The following is a 21,207-nucleotide window of genomic DNA, read 5'->3' as shown; positions in this document are numbered from 1 at the left end:
TCACCAAAGAACAAGCTGATGAGGAGCCCCAAGAGGGTGAGGGAGCCTTCACTTGAAGCTCTCGCAGTCATCTTGGCCTGTGGTGGACAGATAGATGCATCAACAACTTTATTGCGGAAGCAATTTGAAGTGGTGGTTCAAGAAGCAAGACTTCTGCTTTCCTTCTCCTGCACAGGCACAAACGGTGGCATGGGGTGCAAGTCCAGGAGAGCCACTGAGGAGTGTGGGGGGGTGAGATTTCCTTCATCACGCTCATCTCAGGCTCATTCCCTCCAAACACACATCCTGTCCCCTTATCGGGCCAGCACTGATCGCAGCACTGATGAACTTCATTGCTCTGTTCATTGGTGCATTTGACTAGTGTTATGTGGAGGGAAATGCAGCCACTGGGCTGAAAAATGTCTCCCTCCTACCCCCTTGGGTGTCCGGTGTGGCCTTCACAGATATAGACACAACTTGGGGGAGGGTGTTTTGGCTGCTGAGCTGCCCCCCCCCATTGTGAGGGCTGAGGGTGTGATGGTGATGCCTCCCCAGCTGCTGCCATTGTCTGTGGGTTGACTGTGATGCCACAAACACATCTGGCAGCTGAGCGGGTATAAATGTGGGCCAAGGCGCAAGCCTCGGCAGTTGCCCTCCCCAGAGAGAAATGGGCAGCTCAGTGGCACTCAGCCCTGGTGGTCTCCTGCCCCGTGGCAGCAAGCTGACAAGCGGAAGGAGGCAATCGCCTGGTGCTGGGATGCTGTGGAGTAAGGAGAAGGCAAGTACAAAGTTTACTTGCTGGTGGGATCGCTACCTGAAGGCGACGGATATTCAGCTCTGAAGCTGGTTGATGTCTGGCAATGGACCTGGCGAGGCTGCAGCTGGTGGGTGGTTGTTGGAAGAGTTTGCGTTCAGGCCAGTGGATGCCGTGAGGCTATGCTGGCTGATATGGAAGCAAAGTGGTTTGGAAGCCTTGTTTGTTAACAGGCAGACAAACAGAGGAGGAGTCTGGGGGGACGCTGTTGGATGGGGGCCATCCCACTCACCTCTTTGCCTTTGCCTTACAGGGATGTCCAGAGCCGGTGAGGTTTTCTCCAAGTCCAGCCTTCAAAGTCATGAAGAGAAACGCAGGACGTCCCTATTTACGTTGGAGAAATGAACGTGAAATACTGGCAGTGAGCAATGGACAAGGCCGTGGCTGTACCTGAGAGGAGCCTTGAAGGAAGACTGCAGGCGGACATCTGCTGCACTGCAAGTGATGGGGCAGTGGGGAGAGAGAAGAAAATGAGGGAGGAAACATTAGGCCACATTAGTCCATTGGAAGTGCTATGAAGACGCTTTGAACAGGAATGGCTTCCCCTCAGGGATTCTGGGAACTGTAGGTGGTTAAGGGGACAGAGAGTTGTTAGGCGGGTTAGGCTTAGGTTTAGGCTTAGGGTAGTAGGGGTAGGGTTGAGTTAGGGTAGTGTTAGTGTTAGTGTGTTAGGGTTAGTGTGTTAGGGTTAGTGTGTTAGGGTTGGGGTTGGGGTTGGGGTTGGGGTTAGGGTTAGGGTTCCCTTCTTATCAGGGAACTCTGGGAATTGTAGCTCTAGTTAAGGGTTAAGAGTTAGCATTAGCGTTAGTTAGGGTTAGCGTCAGGAGTAGGGGTAGCAGTAGGAGTAGAGTTCCCTTTTTGCCAGGGAACTCTGTGAATTGTAGCTCTGGTTAGGGGGTATGGGTAGGGCTCCCTTCTTGCCAGGGAACTCTGGGAATTGCAGCTCTATTTAAAGGTGAAGTGTTAGGGTTAGAGTTAGGGTTAGCATCAGGGGTAGGGGTAGGGGTAGAGTTCCCTTTTTGCCAGGGAACTCTGGGAATTGTAGCTCTTGGAGGGGAACAGGGGGTCTCCTAACCACTCTCTGCACCCTTTTCAAACTCTAGCTCCCAGATTCTTTGGGGGAAGAAGCCATGAGTGTTTAAAGCAGCTTCATAGAGCATGAAATGGTGCGGACGTGGCCCTGGCCTCCCTCACCCCACTGCCCCTTATTCTTGAGGAATCGAAAAGATTTCCCTATGCAAATCTCTTGGAAACAATGTATTTCATCTGGAAAACTATTTAATAAAGATTACTTTTTATTAAAACCTCTGAATGTGTTTGAACTGTGTTTGAGTGCGTTGAGAATGATTTCACTTGAAAGCAAAGAGTTAGACGGGACCACGAGGGTCTTCAAGTCCAGCCCCTGCAGGAATCTTTTGCTCTCCGTGGGGCTCAAAAGACGGCCCTAGGATTAAGGGTCTCGTGCTCGACTCAATGAGCTATATGGATTGATTTAAATAGCAAACACCAATTATTATTTTTTAAAAAAATTTAAGTGGTGTAAAATAAAGGGTGTAGCAAATTAAATGATTGTTGCCTTTTCATTGTTTAAGGATGTTTTGTTAAGACTTTTGATTCAACACACTTATTTCAATATACAGTTGTATCTTGGTTTTCGAACTTAATCCGTTTCGGAAGTCCGTTCTTAAACCAAAGCATTCTTAAACCAAGACGTGCTTTCCCATAGCAGCAGGGGATTCAATTTACAAATGGAACACACTCAACAGGAAGCGAAACATGTTCTGCATGCAAGGCTAAGTTCACAAAGCCACAACTCAACTCCCAAGCTGTAATATTTGGATAATGTAGACTGCACTGGAAAGCCAATAAAATACAATGCGAGTGCAAGCCTCTTCAAGTTTACTTAGTTTGGATGTAGCCTCGGCGCTCGGGATCCAAATGTAGTGTTTTATTTAGTGGTGTACACAGGCTGATTCCAAATTTTAAAAATACAGATCCAATTAGCTTCCTATTAAATCTGAATTAGATGGATTGTTTGTTTCACCTACAAAGAGCTCAAGGTTGGCATACATGGTTCCCTTTCTCCCCACTTTCTCCTCACAACAACCTTGTAAGGTCGGTTAGGCCAAGTCACAGCAACTGGCTCAAGGCTACCCAGAAAACTTCAAAGTCCAGCGGGGATTCTTATTTCAATTTCACAAACTCACAACACTGCTGTCATTTTGCAAATACTTTATCTTTTTATTTTTTGCCCTTAGAAAAATATACATTTTTAAAAAAGTCTCTTTCCATCCAGTGCCACATATTAAAAGTATAGAAAAGCATTAACAAAATGCTGGCTTTATTCTGGGTAACTGAAGATTCATCTCTTATTCCATGCTCTGTGGATTCTCCTCCAAGGATCACTCAGGACAGCTGCAACTAGTATGAAAAATACCAGCATCAAGCCTTTGGCAAGAGTCTGAGAGTACGGTTCTCCTGAAAAACAGTTCAAAACAGTAATTAACTGTAGTAGTAACACATGACATGGTAGCTGATTTGTGTCTTGAGTCCTGTCATTCCAAAGCCAGAACCACCGCCGTAAAAGCCCTACGTGATGTCACATTTTAACCTCTCACAATGAGATTCACCTGGCTGCAAATATAGCACGGACTGATACTGAGCAAGGAAGTTCCTATAATTAGTACATATCCCCATCTAGAACACCTACAAATTATTTAGTTGTAAGCTGTAAGGGATATGGAACCTCCTTAGATTCCAGTTCCCATCAGCCCCAGCCAGTGGCCAAAGTGAAGCATGATGGGGAACTGGAGTCCAGCAACACCTTAACAAGGCTCAGCACCCTTGTGTAAATAACCCATCTGAATGCTTGTCAAGAAACCACCAGGTTCCCTCTATCTTTTTACCAGTGTAGTAGCGTGTCAAGGGATAAAGAAGTTCTGGCCAGCAAACATCATTCCTCTTGCAGTCATATTCTGTGTAGTTAATCTGAAATCTGCAAAACAGTTTAAAATAAAGTCTTACAGTCAGATGGATGTTGTTGTTTTATTAGATTTGTAAATTTTTCCTGATGCTGGGGAATGCTACCTGTTGTTAATAGACAGTGGGGAGGGGGGCAGTGTATGTGTGTGTGTGATAGATCCTTATTGTGCGATCACCACAATCAGGACAAGCAGGACACAGCTGACTTACCATGGTAAGCATGGGGGGGGGAGCAGCAATGGTGTTTACTTGTTCCAATTCTGTGTTATACTATGCCCCCATGGCAGCCATATTGTTATGTCACAGCCCACAGCAGCTATTTTGTGACTGGTGCCCACAACACTTCCACATAATTCAAAATGTGCTCTCTGTTCCAAAAAGGTTGGTGACCCCGGTCCAATGCATACACTGTGCCAAGCTACAGTGGTGCCCCGCAAGATGAACGCCTCGCAAGACGGAAAACCCGCTAGACGAAAGGGTTTTCCGTTTTGGAGGCGCTTCGCAAAACGAATTTCCCTATGGGCTTGCTTCGCAAGACGAAAATGTCTTGCGAGTTCCTGCGGGGGTTTTCCCCTTTTTTCCCCCTTTTCCTAAGCCCTAAGCCGCTTATCAGCTGATCCGCTAAAAGCCGCTAAACCGCTAATAGCGCTAATCCGCTAAGCTGTCAATGGGCTTGCTTCGCAAGATGAAAAAACCGCTATACGAAGAGCCTCATGGAATGGATTAATTTCGTCTTGCGAGGCACCACTGTACTCAGGTAACAAAATGACTACCCCTTTTTTCTATTAAGCCAAATTCAATGTTTAACTGATGCTATTATTATTACTATTATGATTTATATACCTGGGGATCTCAGGGTGGTTCACAGAATAAAATCAAGATATAAAACCACAAAATAAATAATAATAATAAAAACAACCACCCAATAGCCCCCCCCCCAAAAAAACCCCACATTTTAAAAGGACACAGGATGTAAATCAGATAAACCATAGATATTAACACATCTAATAGAATTACAGTAACATAGCATCCAAGAGGGTTACCTTGTCACTGGAACAGGGGGTTGTGCTGGTATTTTAATAAACTGCACTGCAGCAGAGATAGAAAGAGAGCTGGCTTTATCTTCACAGGCAATTGGACACTGAACTTGCCAGGTTACTGTTGAAATACTAAATATGAAGAGAAAATCTATATTACAAAACCTCAAGCAACAACACTACAATATTAGGCTACATACTGTTATAGCAGCTTTGATTTTGTCAATATCCTTACATAAGGTGACCAGTTAGATCTGCTTTAAAGGACAAAGGTCAATCTTACACTTGCATTTCACTTCAACTGCCTACTTTCTTGTAATGATTTTGAACATTAGATGGGAGCACTGTAATCAATTAGGCTAACATTTAAAAGGTAGCAATCTTAATATCCTTTGCCTTCATCTAGATGAGCAGGTAGTGAATTTATTGAATTGAATAAATAACTGTAAGTTACAGTATTCCCAGGGCTCAAGTGTCTAGCATAACACATTGCATTGCCCCTCTTCTAGCAGAAAATGGAGATTGGTACAATACAAATCTACTTAATTTGCATAATGTATTTTTATTGACCCAAGACTCTTCTCACCCAGTGCAGAGTATAACACAATGGATAAAACCATTGTAAATTTGTGAAAGAAAAGAAAGCAGTTCTGCCGAACATAGCGAGTTTTCTTACGTACCTGACCTGTACCCCAACTATCTCCTGCTGTGGAATCCCTTCTACTGCTCCAACATCAGCAGTGATAATTTGAATATTCAAGTGGGTAGGAATATCAAGGCAAATCCCTTTCAAATCTCCAAAACTTGCATTTGTATCTGCACCAAACGTATCTAAATCTGTTAATGGGGGGAAACATTGTTCTGAGAACTATTGAACAGTGTTGAACAGCTTATCTTTTTCTTTCAAGGTTACAAGGGAAAAGGGGCAATGTTGTTGTTTTCATTTTTTAAAGGGGCAGGGCTAATTGAACACAATGAGATGACCTGCTGAGTAAATATACAGAGGACAGAATAATTAATCATGCTTTCCAGAAAACAGAGCAACCCTATACTCTTAAATACATGGAGATACTATTTTCTTACATCTACATCCTGCCTGTCTTCAAGACAGCACACGCACAGTTCCTAGGCAACTACCCATCCAGGTTCTGATCAGACCCAGACCTGCTTAGATTCTGCAAGGAGGTGACCTCATGTGTCTTCAGACTTTAACCTGGGACCACATGACACCACTGCATCTGATGGCCCCTCAATCAGTATAACAATTATTCTGTAATTTCATTTGTTTTAAAATATCAAAATTCAACTGCACAACTTTGAATCTAATATGGAAAAAATAGTCATGCTTTGTGGTGTTTAAAATGTTACTATCTCAAAATGTTTATACATGTGGTTATGCCATATGCTATTAAATTAATTTTTTAATGGGAATGACTTACCGTATTTTTTGCTCTATAAGACTCACTTTTTCCCTCCTAAAAAGTAAGGGGAAATGTGTGTGCGTCTTATGGAGCGAATGCAGGCTGCGCAGCTATCCCAGAAGCCAGAACAGCAAGAGGGATTGCTGCTTTCACTGCTCAGCGATCCCTCTTGCTGTTCTGACTTCTGAGATTCAGATTTTTTTTTTCTTGTTTTCTTCCTCCAAAAACTAGGTGCGTCTTGTGGTCTGGTGCGTCTTATAGAGCAAAAAATACGGTACTTTAACTAAATGAAAACTCAGCAATTGACTCAATGCTAGTGAATGTTGGTACTCACATATAATTTCCACCCAATCATCTGGAGCGCTAGTAGAGGAGTTCCCTCTCTTTCCGACATGAGTAGCTTGCACCAACGAGTTAAGTCTTTTGGTAACATTCTCCCTGCAATAATGGAAGTTGGAACATTACAATTATCCACACTTGAAAATAAATTATTCAGGGTAGCAGAAACGAATACAGCTTTGTTGATGAAAACATTGCTCTCCTTTAATGTCCTGGGATTTTTGTTTAGCCAAAGTGTGCTTTGTTTTATCGTCCAAACCAAGTCCCACAAGCTAACCATAGTCTGTTTTCTGGCAACAAACTTCAATTTGAAACCATGATTTGTTGATGGCTTATTTTAACTACACAACAGCCCTATTTAACCATGGTTTGGTTGTCCAACGCACACTAAAGGCACAAAGCAAAACCAGCAGGAAATCAAAACACACTTTAGAGAAACAAGCTGCAGCTTGGATACTCATCTCTTTGATAATTCACGGTTTGCTGAACAAACCATGGTTAAAAGAAACCATGGCTAAGTGTTATGTTCAAATGTAACCAATGATAGAATTTCAATGTGAGATTAAAACTCCCTCATCACTTCAGACTTTCCACAAGTAGAAAAAGGGAAGAAAACACTCCATCTCACCTCAGCTGATTGCAGTTGTCCTTAAGATCAACTTCTAAAATGCATCCAGAGATTGAATTTAATCCGAACAAAATTGGTGTGAGACCTGCCGATGCACACAAGCCTTTGCCATCTATGTAACAGAAGTATTTGCTTGAGAAAACCTCATATTTTTTTCAGGTTCTTGCTTACAGTTTTATGTAATATAATTTTTAAACAAAAATTACTAAGGTGCACAATAAAATAATAATGTTGAGATCTTACTGAGTTCACCTTTTTACATCCATTAGAAACAGAGATGTTTTAATTCAATCCAAGCTGAAGTGACTGAGCTGTCACAGAGCACTTCTACACAGGACCAAGACTATAACGCTGTTTCAGAAAAGCTTTTTAAATGGCAGATCTCAGTATTTCCCTTCTGAAGCATTTCAAAGGAAAGTGGTATGATATCAGAAGCAAAAGCGGAAAAGCCAACTAAGGCTTTAGGTAGAAACAGTGTCTAATTATCTCTGTATCTGCCATAGATCAGATAAATACATATTTATAGTTAGTTTTACAGTATATTTCGAATCAACAAAACACATATGAACTCCAATTACACTGTTATAATAATAATAATAATAATCTATTTATTTATTTATTTATTTATTTATTTATCAATCAATCAATCAATCATTTCATTCTTTATACCCTGCCCAACTGGCTGGGTTTCCCCAGCCACTCTGGGCAGCTTACCTTAACCAAACAGTATAGAAGATTGAAATTAATGTTAGGGTGATAAACCTAATTCTGAAATGTTTATTTGTATCACGGTTCTATAACACTCCATATCAAAATGTAGTACCAGGCTTCCAAAGTTGCAAAATGGTGACAGCATCAGAAGAATTCAGATTTGCTGCTCTAATCAGTTTGCCAATTTGATATCCTATACAGAAAGAGATGGTTTTGTGTGAAGTTTTATAGATGTTAATCATTGTTGACAAGCAATACTGTCAAATAACTGTGTTATAGTGCATTCTTAGCCATGTCTGCTCAGAAGTAAATTTTATTGAATTTAATGCTTAAACCCAAGTGAGGGGTTGGGATTGCAACCTTAAGTCTTCCTAGAGTTAACACCCAAAGCATCAGGTTTTGACATTTTCACTCCCCACATACATCATTACAAATATGTTGCATTTTCTCTGGCGAGCATATAAACACCACCAATGAGGCTTTTCACCTGGATTCCCAGACAATTCTTCTCTGCTTGTAGTGTTTACACTCACAAAGTTGACTGTGAATTTCTGTGTCAGTATCTCTGAAAAAGAAAAAGGATACACAATAAATGCTAATGAAAAGGAGGAACACCACTTTGTTGAACCTTTAATTCAGCAATTATCATACAAATCATAACCTAAATTTTGATAATTAATACAATACTGCATCCTTTAAAACCCACTGATATTTCTCTTGTTTATATATAGATCATTTCAAAGCTGAATAGATCTCTTCGTGATTTCTATACACCACTGCAGAGGGCAAGATGTGCATTTTTCTGGATACATAGCATACATGATGGCTACGGGGCAACCCCTTAGTAAAGTGGTGCCCCGCAAGACGAACGCCTCGCAAGACGGAAAACCCGCTAGACGAAAGGGTTTTCCATTTTGGAGGCGCTTCGCAAAACGAATTTCCCTATGGGCTTGCTTCGCAAGACGAAAATGTCTTGCGAGTTCCTGCGGGGTTTTTTCCCTTTTTTCCCCCTTTTCCTAAGCCCTAAGCCGCTTATCAGCTGATCCGCTAAAAGCCGCTAAACCGCTAATAGCGCTAATCCGCTAAGCTGTCAATGGGCTTGCTTCGCAAGACGAAAAAACCGCTATACGAAGAGCCTCACGGAACGGATTAATTTCGTCTTGTGAGGCACCACTGTATTTGTAGCTACAGGAGAAGAACCTCAAGATATGATACAACCAGCACAAAGGATGTCCTGCTCTTTTTTGCTTGGTTTTTCTTTCAATGGGGCATATAGCAGACATATGGCAGAATCTTTTCTCATCAAAATCAGGTAAACAAATGTCAAATCCAGTCAACTTCTTTTGTTGCACAGAGCTAGAGGTCTGTGAAAGCCCTCCCGAGAGGTCTTTTGCCTCACAGCATGCATGACTGAAGTTGATGGAGGCTCCACCTACTGAAATAGACCAAGCATGAAGTCATTTCCATTCTCCGGCCTCTGAAGCAAGTAGGAGAAGTTACCCAGACCTGGATACAGCAAGTATTTGGCACGTTCAGAAAGGGTGGTGGGCTTGAGGCAACCCAAATACTTGAACAGAGGCAGCAAAAAGAAAGGTTGCTCCCCTCCTCACTCTATTTGAACAGCAGACCCGCATTCAATATCACCAGTTCTCCTTGGGTTTAAAAACAGTATGCCATGGGGGTCAGGATTTGCTGGCCCCATCTTACCAGCCACCGAGCTGAAAATTCTCTTTCATGTCACACTCCAATAATGTCTCAAGATTATGCCATATAAACGACAAGGATTGGGAGTGGGAGAGAAACTGAGAAAGGAATGCAAAAAAGAAATATGATGGTACCTTCTGGACATACGGCTCCAGAAACGACGGTGACTTTTATTTCTATTATTCTCTTGCCTTCCCATATGATTGTATAATCTTCTCCAAAGGTCACATTTCTGCATTCTGAACACAAAAAACAATTTGTATGAAATCCAAATTTCATTGTAATTTAAAGAAAGCTCTAGGGATCTGGTGATTTAGAGAGAGAGTTGAACACAGACTTGCCTCTGCCAGTGCAGCTACCTACATCAGTGTCTTTCCTCTCATAGGTCACCTGTGGCTTGATGCTGTCTGGCAAGAAAACAAACAGATTATTGAGTGCAACAAGTCTGAAAAACAACCTGCAACAAAGCAGATTGTAATTGCAGAAAGGGGGATCCCAGATGCAGAATAAGACATACAGACAGTTTTCTAGAGCATAACTTGCACAGAAGGAAAGATTATGATTTATTTATAGACGTATTTCATATATCTCCCACTCGTAAAATATCAAGGTATTGCACTACATAAAATAATGCAAAACAATGCAAAATATGACTGGCTCATCTAAAAAAGAAAATTGAACTGAACAGGCTAGTCAGCATAAAAATGATGATGGATATGCAGCTTGAATAGCAGGATTCCTGAACCTAGCAACCAGTTGGTTGGGGAGGAGGTACAGTGGTGCCTCGCAAGACGAAAATAATTTGTTCCGCGAGTCGCTTCGTCTTGCGATTTTTTCGTCTTGCGGAGCGCGGATGCCCCGGGTATTAACAGTTTTACAAAAAAGGAAGCAAACTCGCAAGACATTTTCGTCTTGCGAAGCAAGCCCATAGGGAAATTCGTCTTGCGAAGCACCTTGAAAAATGGAAAACCCTTTCGTCTAGCGAGGCATTCGTCTTGCGAGGCACCACTGTACTTGCAGTTCTTTCTTCTTTTCAACCGATGACTTGACACTATCAGTCCCGGTAGTGCCCTTTGTTGTCAGGGCATGGTCTGAAAGCAGCGAATGCTGAAAGCAGCGAATGCAGGTTGTGGTCAGTACCCAGACAGGAAATTATCTAGGACCTCTAGGCACACTATCTTGAGTTCTACCTACATGTATGTATGTACATATTGTTGGTGGATCAGTGTTTGCAAGCTCACAGTACGATTTGGGAAAAGAGCCAGGTCAAATTATACCTTGCATCATTTTACTTCATTTTACTCTTGAAGATAAAGAACAGTTTAAGCCTGGCAGCCATGCCTGAAAACAATGGTCACAGGTATTAGAAAAGAACACTTCAATCAACCTCATTCTGATGGAGCAAAGAGCAATCTATTATTTCTGATCCCAACGTACCTCCAGTACCGCCGTTTATTGCTATGTTAGGTGGCGTGCCCCCCACTCCATCACATGTGCTGAGACATTCGGCTTCAAAATTCTGAAGGAAGGCAACAGGGGCATTTCTTGCACATTGCCCAGCTATGAATTGCTGCATCATATAGGAAGAAAAGAGCTGAACATCAGATTTGTTTTTGTGAAATTTGTTTTCTCTCCTAAACAAGCTCAAAGCCAGCAGTAGAGAACTTTTTTTCATCTTGAGGGCCACTTCCTCAGTGGACAATTTTGGGGTGGGAGCTGCATTCCAGTGGTGGGTGCAGTCAGAGGCAAAACTGAGCAGGGCTAGAAGCAAAAGCAGGAGCAGCAGTGGGTTTGGCTCTGATCTTTGTACAGTAGGTCATACTGTAGTCCAGCCACACAAAAGACAGCCTCTACAACCCGTGTTTCTTCATCCAGGCAAGCAAGAGTTCAAAGATAAATTCCAGCCAGGCAAAAGCACATGAAGGGGATACACAGCAGGGGGCAGCAGATGTTTTGGAAGGAGGGGCGTGACCTAGGGAGGCTCCCAAAAGCCTGATTTAGGAGCTTGGTGGGTGCCATTCATCCCATGAGCCAGAGGTCCCTCACACTGCTCTAAGCAAACACAAAAAGAGCCAAGGTGGGGGTGGGGGTGTCACTCACTCAAGCAGGCTGTCATTACCTGAGGAACTGTAAAATACCCATTCTGAACAGTCATAACTGGATCTCCTTGTCTGTAACCACTGGAAAGTTTTCCTGGGATGGTTTGTAATGGTACTTTAAATGAAGAAACTCGGGGTGAAGAACTGCAAAAAAAAAAATTTTAAAAACAACAACCCACATTTGTATACTATTAAAGCCTTCAGTTTCTACAGAATCACAGCGTTATGCTTGGTGAGTGGAGACAGAGGACAGAGAGAGGAGCTTTTCTTTCTCTCTTATAATTCTCAAACTCAGGATCCCTCAATGAAACTGATCAGAAGATTCAGGGCTGATAAAAAGAAGCATTCCTTCAGAAGTACATACTGTACTTCAGTCATCAAACACATTGCCACATGATGTTATGATAGCCTCTAGCTCAGATGGCCGAGTAGCTAGTCAGACTAGCGGCCACTGATAGATCAAAAGTAACATTCGTGTGAAACAGCAGAATGCCACTCGGTATCAGCTTGAGGGGAAGAACAACGGAAGAGGACTGCTTCCTCCATACTCTGCTTGGCTACCATTGGAGCCAGGATGCTGGACTAGCTGCCAAGCCTTTGGTCCGATCCAACAGCCAGGCTCTTCTGATGTTTGTAGCAGTAGCAAGATCTGCTCAGCACATGAACTAAGAGGGAGCAGTGGGCAATAACTTGAAGATCTCTGCAGCTGGTTCTCTCCCTCCTCCCAAATATGTTTTATTATCCTGTCTGTGGCAACAGGAAACAAGAGAATGTACAGCCTGTGCAAGAAAATTAAAAATAAAGCATGGGGCCCAGAGAAAGAGAACCGCTAGGATTGAGAACCTGGAGCTCTCCGGGTGTTGTTAGACTGACTCACATCAGCCTCAGCTTGCATGGTCAGTGCTCAGGATAACGAGTTTCTGCCCAAAAAACAACCAAAGAGCCGCAGATTCCCTACTCTGTCCTACAGCATTTCTGAAGCTTCATTGGTGGGGACCTGAGCAAAAACCAGGACAGGGAGGAAGAGCTCTGTACTAGCCTTTGTCAACCTGGGACCCTCCAAACATTTTGGACTATGATTCCCATTAGCCTCAGCCAGCACAGCTGTGCTGGTTGCAACTGTTAGGTGCTGTAGACCAAAACACCTTAAAAGCACCAGACTGGCAAAGGCTGCCCTGATTGACAGCAAATATATTTGATATGGCAGGCACCCACATTAATGCTGGTTGTTTGAAACATAGCTATTTGCGATGGCATTCCCTAAGTACTGCCTTTCAGTAGTGGCTCTATTGGAAATTCTGGGTATCTGTGATATCTGTGCTTTTAGTAACTTACTGTTTTATTGCATTGATTTTATTCTATAAAGTGCCTTACTTATTTTACAATGAAAGGAGATATATAAATGTCTTAATAAATAAATTTTATGAGAATGAAAGGTTCATAAAGTGCTCATTGTTTCTTTTAAAAATATTCTTGGATGACGGAATTGGTGGGAAGAGGTAATTCCACTGCCGGAAACATACTGAAAAGAGAAAATTAACAAAACTGTGCAAGCATGAGAGGTGGAGAGAAACTGGGTCACTTGCATGCACTTAGTTAGGGACTATCTCACAGGAATGCACATATCCCAGATAAGTCTCCATACTTACACAGCCCCATGATAGAAATAACCCCGGAAAGGTGTGTTGTTAATGGAAGACTGCACACATAGGAAGGGAAACCAGTCAGGGGCATTGTTCCCCGTCTGGACAGAGCACAGTTGGTCAAAAGGTGGACTGACATCCCCACCAAATATTCCTTTAAAACATGACCCATTGAACAGTTGCTTCATCTCTGAGGTGCATTCCTAGAAAAAGGAAAAGGGAAAAAAAGGGTTCTACTTTTTGCCAAACTAAAAAGACGTGGTACAATACAGCACAAGCTTTGGGGAGTGACTGTAGCTCAGTGGTAGAGCACATGCCCTGCATGCAGAAGGTCCCAGATTCATCAATCCCTGGCACATCCAGTTAAAACAGGTGTGGGGAACTACACACTGAACTACAGCTCCCAGCAGCCTCACCAAGAATGTTGAATGGCAGGGATGATGGGAGTCATAGCTCAGCAACATCCAGAGGTCTAAAGGTTCCCCACACCTGAGTTAAATGGATCACAGGTAGCAAGTGGGCCAAAGACAACACCTAAAACCCGGAAGATCCACTCCAGTCAGAGCAGAAAATACTGGGCTAGATGGACAAAGAGGCTAGCATCTTACATGCACTTACATGGACAAAGTGCATCTTACATGCACTTTTTAAGAAAGAAAAGGTAAGCAGGGCAGACACTGCGGAGGTCACCCCTGCTGCTTATCAACCCCAGGAGCCATCAGCCACATTTTTTCATATATTTCTCTTCTTATTAAATTAGTTCAACTTCTGAAGACCAGAAGTTACAACCATTGTTGGCTTATTGTGTCATAGTGCTAAATATAAAGGACACAAAGTTCTCTAGCAAATAATATTGCAGGCATTTTTGTAGATTTTCCCTAAGAATGCTTACAATGAAGAAAGTTTTCAAAATTAAATGTAGAAATAGTACCAAATCACAGCAGCAACAGATATCGCAGGCTCCTGCAGTGAGATTGCAAGGACAAGATCCCAGTGGCTGAAACACTTGATTGGGGATCACTGTTGTACTATCTATTTAAAAAAGGAGAAAAATAACTTCAGCTCTGAAACTTAAGGCGCTCCTCCCCACCCCACAGCTGTTATCTAGTGGCAGCCGGTCCATCTGACTGCAGTGGAAAAAACATAGGGAGCAGGGACACTCCACTGGTTCTACTGGGAAATCAACCGCATTTGAATCTTAATAATACCGTATTTTTCGCTCGATAACACGCACCTGACCATAACACGCACATAGTTTTTAGAGGAGGAAAACAAGGGAAAAAAATTCTGAATGAAACAGTGGATGTATCATTTTTGTGCTTCATGCTGTGGCCACAGACATGTGATTTGACGGTGAGTTTGGGGTAAGGTAAAGGTAAAGGTACCCCTGCCCGTACGGGCCAGTCTTGCCAGACTCTGGGGTTGGTGCGCCCATCTCACTCAAGAGGCCGGGGGCCAGCGCTGTCCGGAGACACTTCCGGGTCACGTGGCCAGCGTGACATCGCTGCATGCAAAAATCCTGAGAATCCATGTGGATCTGTGCTTTGTAACCACGTTTTTGCACCATTGCAGCCCCAGGCAACAGTGGGTGCATGATTTTTTTGGTGCAGGCTGTAGCCATGGATATGCTATGTGATCTGATGGTGAATTTGGGGTGACCCAATGCAAAGATCCTGAGGATCCATGTGGATCCGTGCTTTGTAACCACGTTTTTGCACCATTGCAGCCCTGTTTTTGCATCAGATCATTGCTATGTGATCTGATGGTGAATCTGGGGTGACCCAATGCAAAGATCCTGAGGATCCATGTGGATCCGTGCTTTGTAACCACGTTTTAAGTGGGGAGGGAAGGAAAAACATAGAAGAGACAAGGAGCACCGAGAGGGGTGTGCGGAGAAGCAGCTGGCTAACAATGCAGGAGAGGGGTTTTACCAAAGGGAGGAAAGGAAGGCAAAAGTTCCCCCACCCACCCACCCACCCACCCAAGCCAGCCAGCGCGCGCGCGCGCGCGCACTCTCTCTCTCTCTCTCTCTCTCCCTCCCCCCCCAACCTGCATGTTGCCTGCGAGTCCCTAGACAAAGCAGGAGCAGCAGCACCGGAGCACGGAGAGGAATTACGGTAGAAGGAAGGACGCTCTGCTTTCCCCTCTGCTTGCCTGGAGGGGAGGGGTTTTCTCTGCTCTTTGTTCCATTTGAGCAAACACAGTAACGAAACAGAAGCGGGTGAGCAGTAAAGGCCCTGAGGCAGAATGCAGGAAAGCAACAGCTTTCTCTCTCGGGAGGCTCGAATGCACGTGTGGCTGCCTGCAATCAGTTTACCACACCGAGAATGAAGATAAACTGGTAAAATAAGGGGGCTGGGTTAAAGCTAAAGGAAAAACCTCAAAGATCCCTCAAGAACAAGGCAGGGGTTCAGGGCTCCCAAAGCCGAGCTGCAGCCTTAGAAGGGGAAAATGGGGCTTTCGGAGGTGGTTTTCACTGCCCCGCTGCTTCCATTATTTTTTAAGGCAAATTGCAGGAGAAGATGCAGCAGTCAGTCACTCTCTCCCTCCCTCCAAGCACCCACGCTAGCGAACAAACACACAGGCAACCACACTCACAAAGCACACACACTAGCAAACACACAGTCGCGCTGCACACACAATCAAGCGATCAGAGTGGCCAAACCTCCTAGCAAGCACTTCCCTGACTTCTGCTGACGGCAACGAAGACAACCCCCGAAGAAAATGTGTGATGCACTCAGGCCAGTTGGCTCCAGGGACCACACATTCGCTCAATAACATGCATAGACATTTCCCCTTACTTTTTAGGAGAAAAAAATCTGCATGTTATAGAGGGAAAAATATGGTAATTTTAATTATTTGTACCCTGCCCATCTGACTGGGTTTCCCCAGCCTGCCTCTCCCTGAACTTTTAGATATATATACAGAGAGAGAGAGAGAGACACACAAATATAGTGCAGGGTGGAGAAAGTTCTTCCATTTTGTAGGCAAAGTTGCCTCTTCTCCATATACTTATATAGGACTTTTGAAGTCTAATGGGACTGCTGCATCAAAAGCCTGAAGCCTCAGTGAAAAAACACACAGAGTATCACAGAGAAGCAGAAAAGGAAACTCTAAAATATAACATAAAGCAACAGTGACTGAAATACCTTCTCCTTTTCCTGTCACATTTCCTGAGGACGTATTAGCATATATTTCAGCTTGGATCAACAGATGGGCCACCACCACCGAGTCTCGACAAGCCGAGACTTGCAAAGCTTCGACCAAGCAGAGGGCTTCTGTGCAGCAATTGGTCAGATTGGAAGTACACAGCTGCAGACTCCTGGTCAAAGATACCATCACTCTGGAAACATTCTGAAACACACAGTTTGATGGTAGGTAATACATTTACTAAACATCACACAAATTTCAAACACATATTGCTGGAAAAGTGACCTTCAACACTAGTCAGTGTATTTTCCTCTGTCAATTAAATTGGGGGGGGGGGGCTAGAAGAGCAATAATTAACAAGCACCAAACAAAATATGTTTAGTATTGCAATGCTAGTGGGAAAACACCCAATGATCAGTGATACATGTGTAAAACGACCACAGAAAGAGATATTATTTGGGATTCTGTGTGGGATTGCGTTAACTGTGCAGTTCTCATTTTAACAAGCCTTTGTGACAGTTATGTATTTTTGATGGTATTAATTTTTTGCATCAATTTCTTATCACATTGTTGGTTTTAAATTGATTGTGCAATTTGTATTGCTTATAGTTCTTTATTGTTTTAAATTTTTTATTGTATATTGTGATTTTTTTTAAATTTGCAAACCACTCAGAAGACATAATTGGTGGAGAGTATGCAAGTGTAACAAACAAATAAAATAAATATTCGCTTATGTGAGAGGCAGGAGTCCTTTATGGCAGGCAGTAACAGGCTAATCCCATTGTTCAAAAATGCACAAAATTAGAGTCAATGGAGTACTTAAGAAGTACACAGTTAAAATATTGAACCACAAGGGAAGGATGGCTTATGGGATTTTTCTACTAACCCCTTGATACGTTACATTCAAACTCCAGTCACCAGTTTTGTTTCTTCCAGTACAATCTGCAAGCGGCAACATTCCTGGAAGAGAACAAAGAGCCATATGAATACTTTCAGATTTACTCTTCTCTCTCACTTCATCACTTTGAGAGATGGTAGAAGTAGGAAAGTTCATGTACTCATTCCCAAGTGATCTTTGAGACAGCAAAATGGTCCCACAATTTCTATGGTATTTAAACACACCCAATTTGAAAAAAAGCAGCATCAAAGGAATCTTACCTGTTTCATTGTCTGCCACAGCAATAGTGAAAACATCTGAGGGACTGCTCACCAAAGAAGCAGTGACTACAGGCCCAGACATGTAGATAAAGGGAGGCTGAAAACCTACAAATATAATCAACATTAGCACTTGTGGAATAAAAAAATGTTATCACTGCCTGTACTTTTGTGCATTTCGATCCCCCTGACCTCACTCTTTATAATCCCTGCACCCAATCCAGCATATAACTATAACCCCATGCATCAGCTGAAGGGGACTGCAGTGTACAAAAAGGCTTATCCATAATAAATTTGTTAAGTTTTCCAAGCGACGCGATATTTTTTGTTATTATCTAGAGACAATTTCCCCCCTATTAGGGATTTCATTTCAGACCCCTCTAAGTAGAAAGCTCTTTGTGATTAAGTCTTAAGAAATTTTCTTGGGCTAGTTTACGGAAATAAGTAATAGAACAGAGGCACCTTTTGTTTTGATGCCCTGTGGGATCCCTGGAGCACAAGGAAATGAAACGTTGCCTGACTTGCACTGCACAAGGTCTGACATACTGGGAGGCTGGGCAGAGGGAGGGGAAGCACTTAATAAAGAGTTTTGCAGGGTGACAAAAGAAAAATGACCACCTCAAGTGCCTTGTTTCCTAAGGCTTTAGGTTGTCATCTGTTTGCTCCCCAAACCCACGCGCCTTGTGCTTCCACAGCTGCGTGGCAGGCAGAAACAAAACAGGTGAGGCTTTTTACCCGGCGAGGTGAGGAAGTGGGGCACCGGCTGCACCGGCAAGATTTCTGCCTGTCACGCATATGCTATTGCTAGAATTTCTTAGCTGCTTCATCCTGCTCAGGGCAACTTACAACCAAGCCAACAAATGCACGGGAGAAGCCCTTTCCTACCCACCCGGATTCCCATCCTGGGCTCCAGCCCCGAAAAGAGCCAGCAGCCCCCAAAGGAGCCGCCGGGCGAGCATGGCGAGGCGAAGCCGCCGCTAAAGCGAGCCGCCGCCGCCGCCGCCGCACCGGACAAGGAGCAGCCGAGCCGAGGCCTCGCCGGGCGCCATTTTGCGAACGGGCCCCTCGGTTACTGTGGAAACGGCTGGGAGGAACCACCTCACGTTGCCCGGCTCTGAAGCGGGAAAAGACCCCCCCAAAAACTCAAGCCCAGAGTGTTTCACTACGTACATTGATTAACACAGGCTTGAGGTGGGGGAAGGCAATAAAGCAGCAAAGAGTGCAGTCCGAAGTCCCTAGCGTCAAGTCTCCTTTCCTCCACCCCTCTGCGTGAATGGTATGTCCCAATATTAAGGCGCGCCTAACAACGGGACGCGGGTGGCGCTGTGGGTTAAACCACAGAGCCCAGGACTTGCCAATCAGAAGGTCGGCGGTTCGAATCCCCGCATGGGGTGAGCTCCCATTGCTCGGTCCCTGCTCCTGCCAACCTAGCAGTTCGAAAGCACGTCATGTGCAAGTAGATAAATAGGTACCACTCCGGTGGGAAGGTAAATGGCGTTTCCGTGCGCTGCTCTGGTTCGCCAGAAGCAGCTTAGTCCTGCTGGCCACATGACCTGGAAGCTGGACGCCGGCTCCCTCGGCCAATAAAGCGAGATGAGTGCCGCAATCCCAGAGTCGGCCACGACTGGATCTAATGGTCAGGGGTCCCTTTAGCTTTTCACAACGGGTGGGGAAGGTTAAGTTAAATGCAATTTGCCCTCTGGGCTCTCAGAGTTGGCTTGCTTTTTGGCCTGCTGCTGTGCCTGTTCTTAAAGCAACTCCTATCAGAGTTGTAGTGGCAAAGCACCGCCCACGCCATGCTGTCAAAGAGCTTCATGCACCACTTGAACAGTCGGAGTATCTTGGGAGCTCTAGCTATGGTGTTGGGAACTATAGCTCTGTGAAATCAGAGCCCCTCAAAAAACTATAGTTCACGGCTTGGAGGCTGTGCCACGGTTCCCACTTCAGAGCCCCCGTGTGGCCGCCAGCATCCTAAGATGCTTAAGTGGTGGATGGTATCTATTGGAATTGGTAGCATGGAAGGCAAGAAAGACCAACAGCAGCTGGAGAGAGACCTCAAGTTCTAGGAAGGTCCCCATTCTCCTCTGAGGCGAAGGAGAAGGAAGGCTGGCTCTTCCAATTAACCACACTGGCATCTTCTTGGCCAGGGGTCAGCAAACTTTATCAGCAGGGGGCCAGTCCACTATCCCTCAGATCTTGTGGTGGCCTGGACTATATTTTGAAGGGAAAAAATGAACGAATTCCTAGGCCCCACAAATAACCCAGAGATGCATTTTAAATAAAAGGACGCATTCTACTTATGTAAAAACATGCTGATTCCTAGACCGTCTGCGGGCCGGATTTAGAAGGCGATTGGGCCGGATCCAGCCCCCGGGCCTTAGTTTGCCTACCCATGTTCTTGGCCATGCTGGCACCTTTATTGATCCAAAAACCAGAGGGAACATGCCAGTGGCCCACCTGGTCCAGGATCCTGTTCTCACAATGGCCAGCCAGATGCCTGTGGGAAACCAGCAAGCAAGATCGGAGCACAAAAACACTCTCCCCTAATAGCCTCCTTAAATTTGTCTAGTCTTCATTTAAAGCCATCTAGGTTGGTGGCCATCACTGCCTCCTGTGAGAGCAAGTTCCGTAGTTTTACCATGCACTGCAGTAAGAAGTACTTGCTATTATCGCTCCTAAATATTCCCACAATCTGTGGGGTGCATTCTAGCTATATACCTGGGTTGCCAGGTATTAGACTCCTTGGAACTCCTTGGAATTTTTTTTTTTTTTTTATGTACGCAACAGCAGCAGCAAGAATACTCATCGCAAAGCATTGGAAGACACAAGATCTACCCACTCTGGAAGAATGGCAGATGCAAGTAATGGAATATATGGAGATGGCGGAAATGACTGGCAGAATCCGAGACCAGGGAGAAGAGTCGGTGGAAGAAGATTGGAAGAAATTTAAAATTTACTTACAGAAATATTGCAAAATTTTTGAATGTTAATGGCATTGAAATGAACTGAAGGGGTTCTAGCAACGAGGTTAAAAATAAGATTGGAGGGATAATTAGGCAAATTAATTGGATATGAATTTGCTGAATTAATTTTTATCAGGGATACAAAAAAGGGAGATGTGAGGAAGTCAAGAAAATAAGTGAATCAAAGATGAGAAGTAAAAAGAGGGATTTTTGTGTTTTTTTTCTCTTTTTTTAAAATGTGTTTTTTCTTTTCTTTTTTTGAAACTATTTTTCTTTCTTATGTACTTTATAACTTTGTATTTTTGTGTATTTGTTTTTCTTTTTCTTGTTTGTTGTCTTTTCTAAAACTTAATAAAAATATTTATAAATTTAAAAAAAATAGACTGCTTGGAACCCAGAGCCTTTGCAAGGGTGGGCCAACCAATTAAGATGGTCTGCCCCAGGAGACTGATGGATCCAAATGGATTCCTGGTGGCACTTGAAGAGTTTTCTGTCACCTTGGCAAGCGACCATCAAAGCCCTGGTAGACTTCTGGAACAGAGAAATTACCTGGGCAGTGGACAGGATCACTTCTGAGTGTCC

General features: G+C 43.8%; 1 protein-coding gene and 1 long non-coding RNA gene across 3 annotated transcripts; one reads left to right on the top strand and one right to left on the bottom strand.

Annotated features, from left to right (window-relative positions):
- Positions 1 to 345: 345 nt before the first annotated feature.
- Positions 346 to 2,095, top strand: LOC309330267. The gene is made up of 2 exons (XR_014151398.1): positions 346 to 1,403; positions 1,530 to 2,095. It is a non-coding gene; the product is annotated as an uncharacterized lncRNA (long non-coding RNA).
- A 915-nt stretch (positions 2,096 to 3,010) lies between these two features.
- On the bottom strand, positions 3,011 to 18,947 carry TCTN2 (tectonic family member 2). Of its 2 annotated transcripts, none has more exons than XM_081841620.1 (18): positions 18,833 to 18,947; positions 17,666 to 17,770; positions 17,394 to 17,467; positions 16,507 to 16,711; positions 14,289 to 14,389; positions 13,364 to 13,560; positions 11,735 to 11,858; positions 11,053 to 11,185; positions 9,957 to 10,022; positions 9,750 to 9,854; positions 8,399 to 8,476; positions 8,024 to 8,104; positions 7,201 to 7,312; positions 6,568 to 6,671; positions 5,493 to 5,649; positions 4,819 to 4,944; positions 3,700 to 3,788; positions 3,011 to 3,271 (listed from the first exon to the last, which is right to left on the bottom strand). In XM_081841620.1, exons 2-18 carry the CDS (start codon positions 17,745 to 17,747, stop codon positions 3,156 to 3,158), a joined length of 1,950 nt encoding a protein of 649 aa, XP_081697746.1. In that variant the 5' UTR covers positions 17,748 to 17,770; positions 18,833 to 18,947; the 3' UTR covers positions 3,011 to 3,155. The 2 variants fall into 2 exon arrangements, with proteins under 2 accessions (XP_081697746.1, XP_081697745.1); XM_081841619.1 differs by lacking the exon at positions 18,833 to 18,947 and adding an exon at positions 18,552 to 18,734.
- Positions 18,948 to 21,207: the final 2,260 nt, after the last annotated feature.

This window comes from Podarcis erhardii, assembly GCF_964252035.2.
Source record: "Podarcis erhardii genome assembly, chromosome: 15".
Classification (NCBI taxonomy): Eukaryota; Metazoa; Chordata; class Lepidosauria; order Squamata; family Lacertidae; genus Podarcis; species Podarcis erhardii.
The sequence above is the reverse complement of the archived record's forward strand: the minus strand, read 5'-3'. Positions and strand labels throughout refer to the sequence as shown.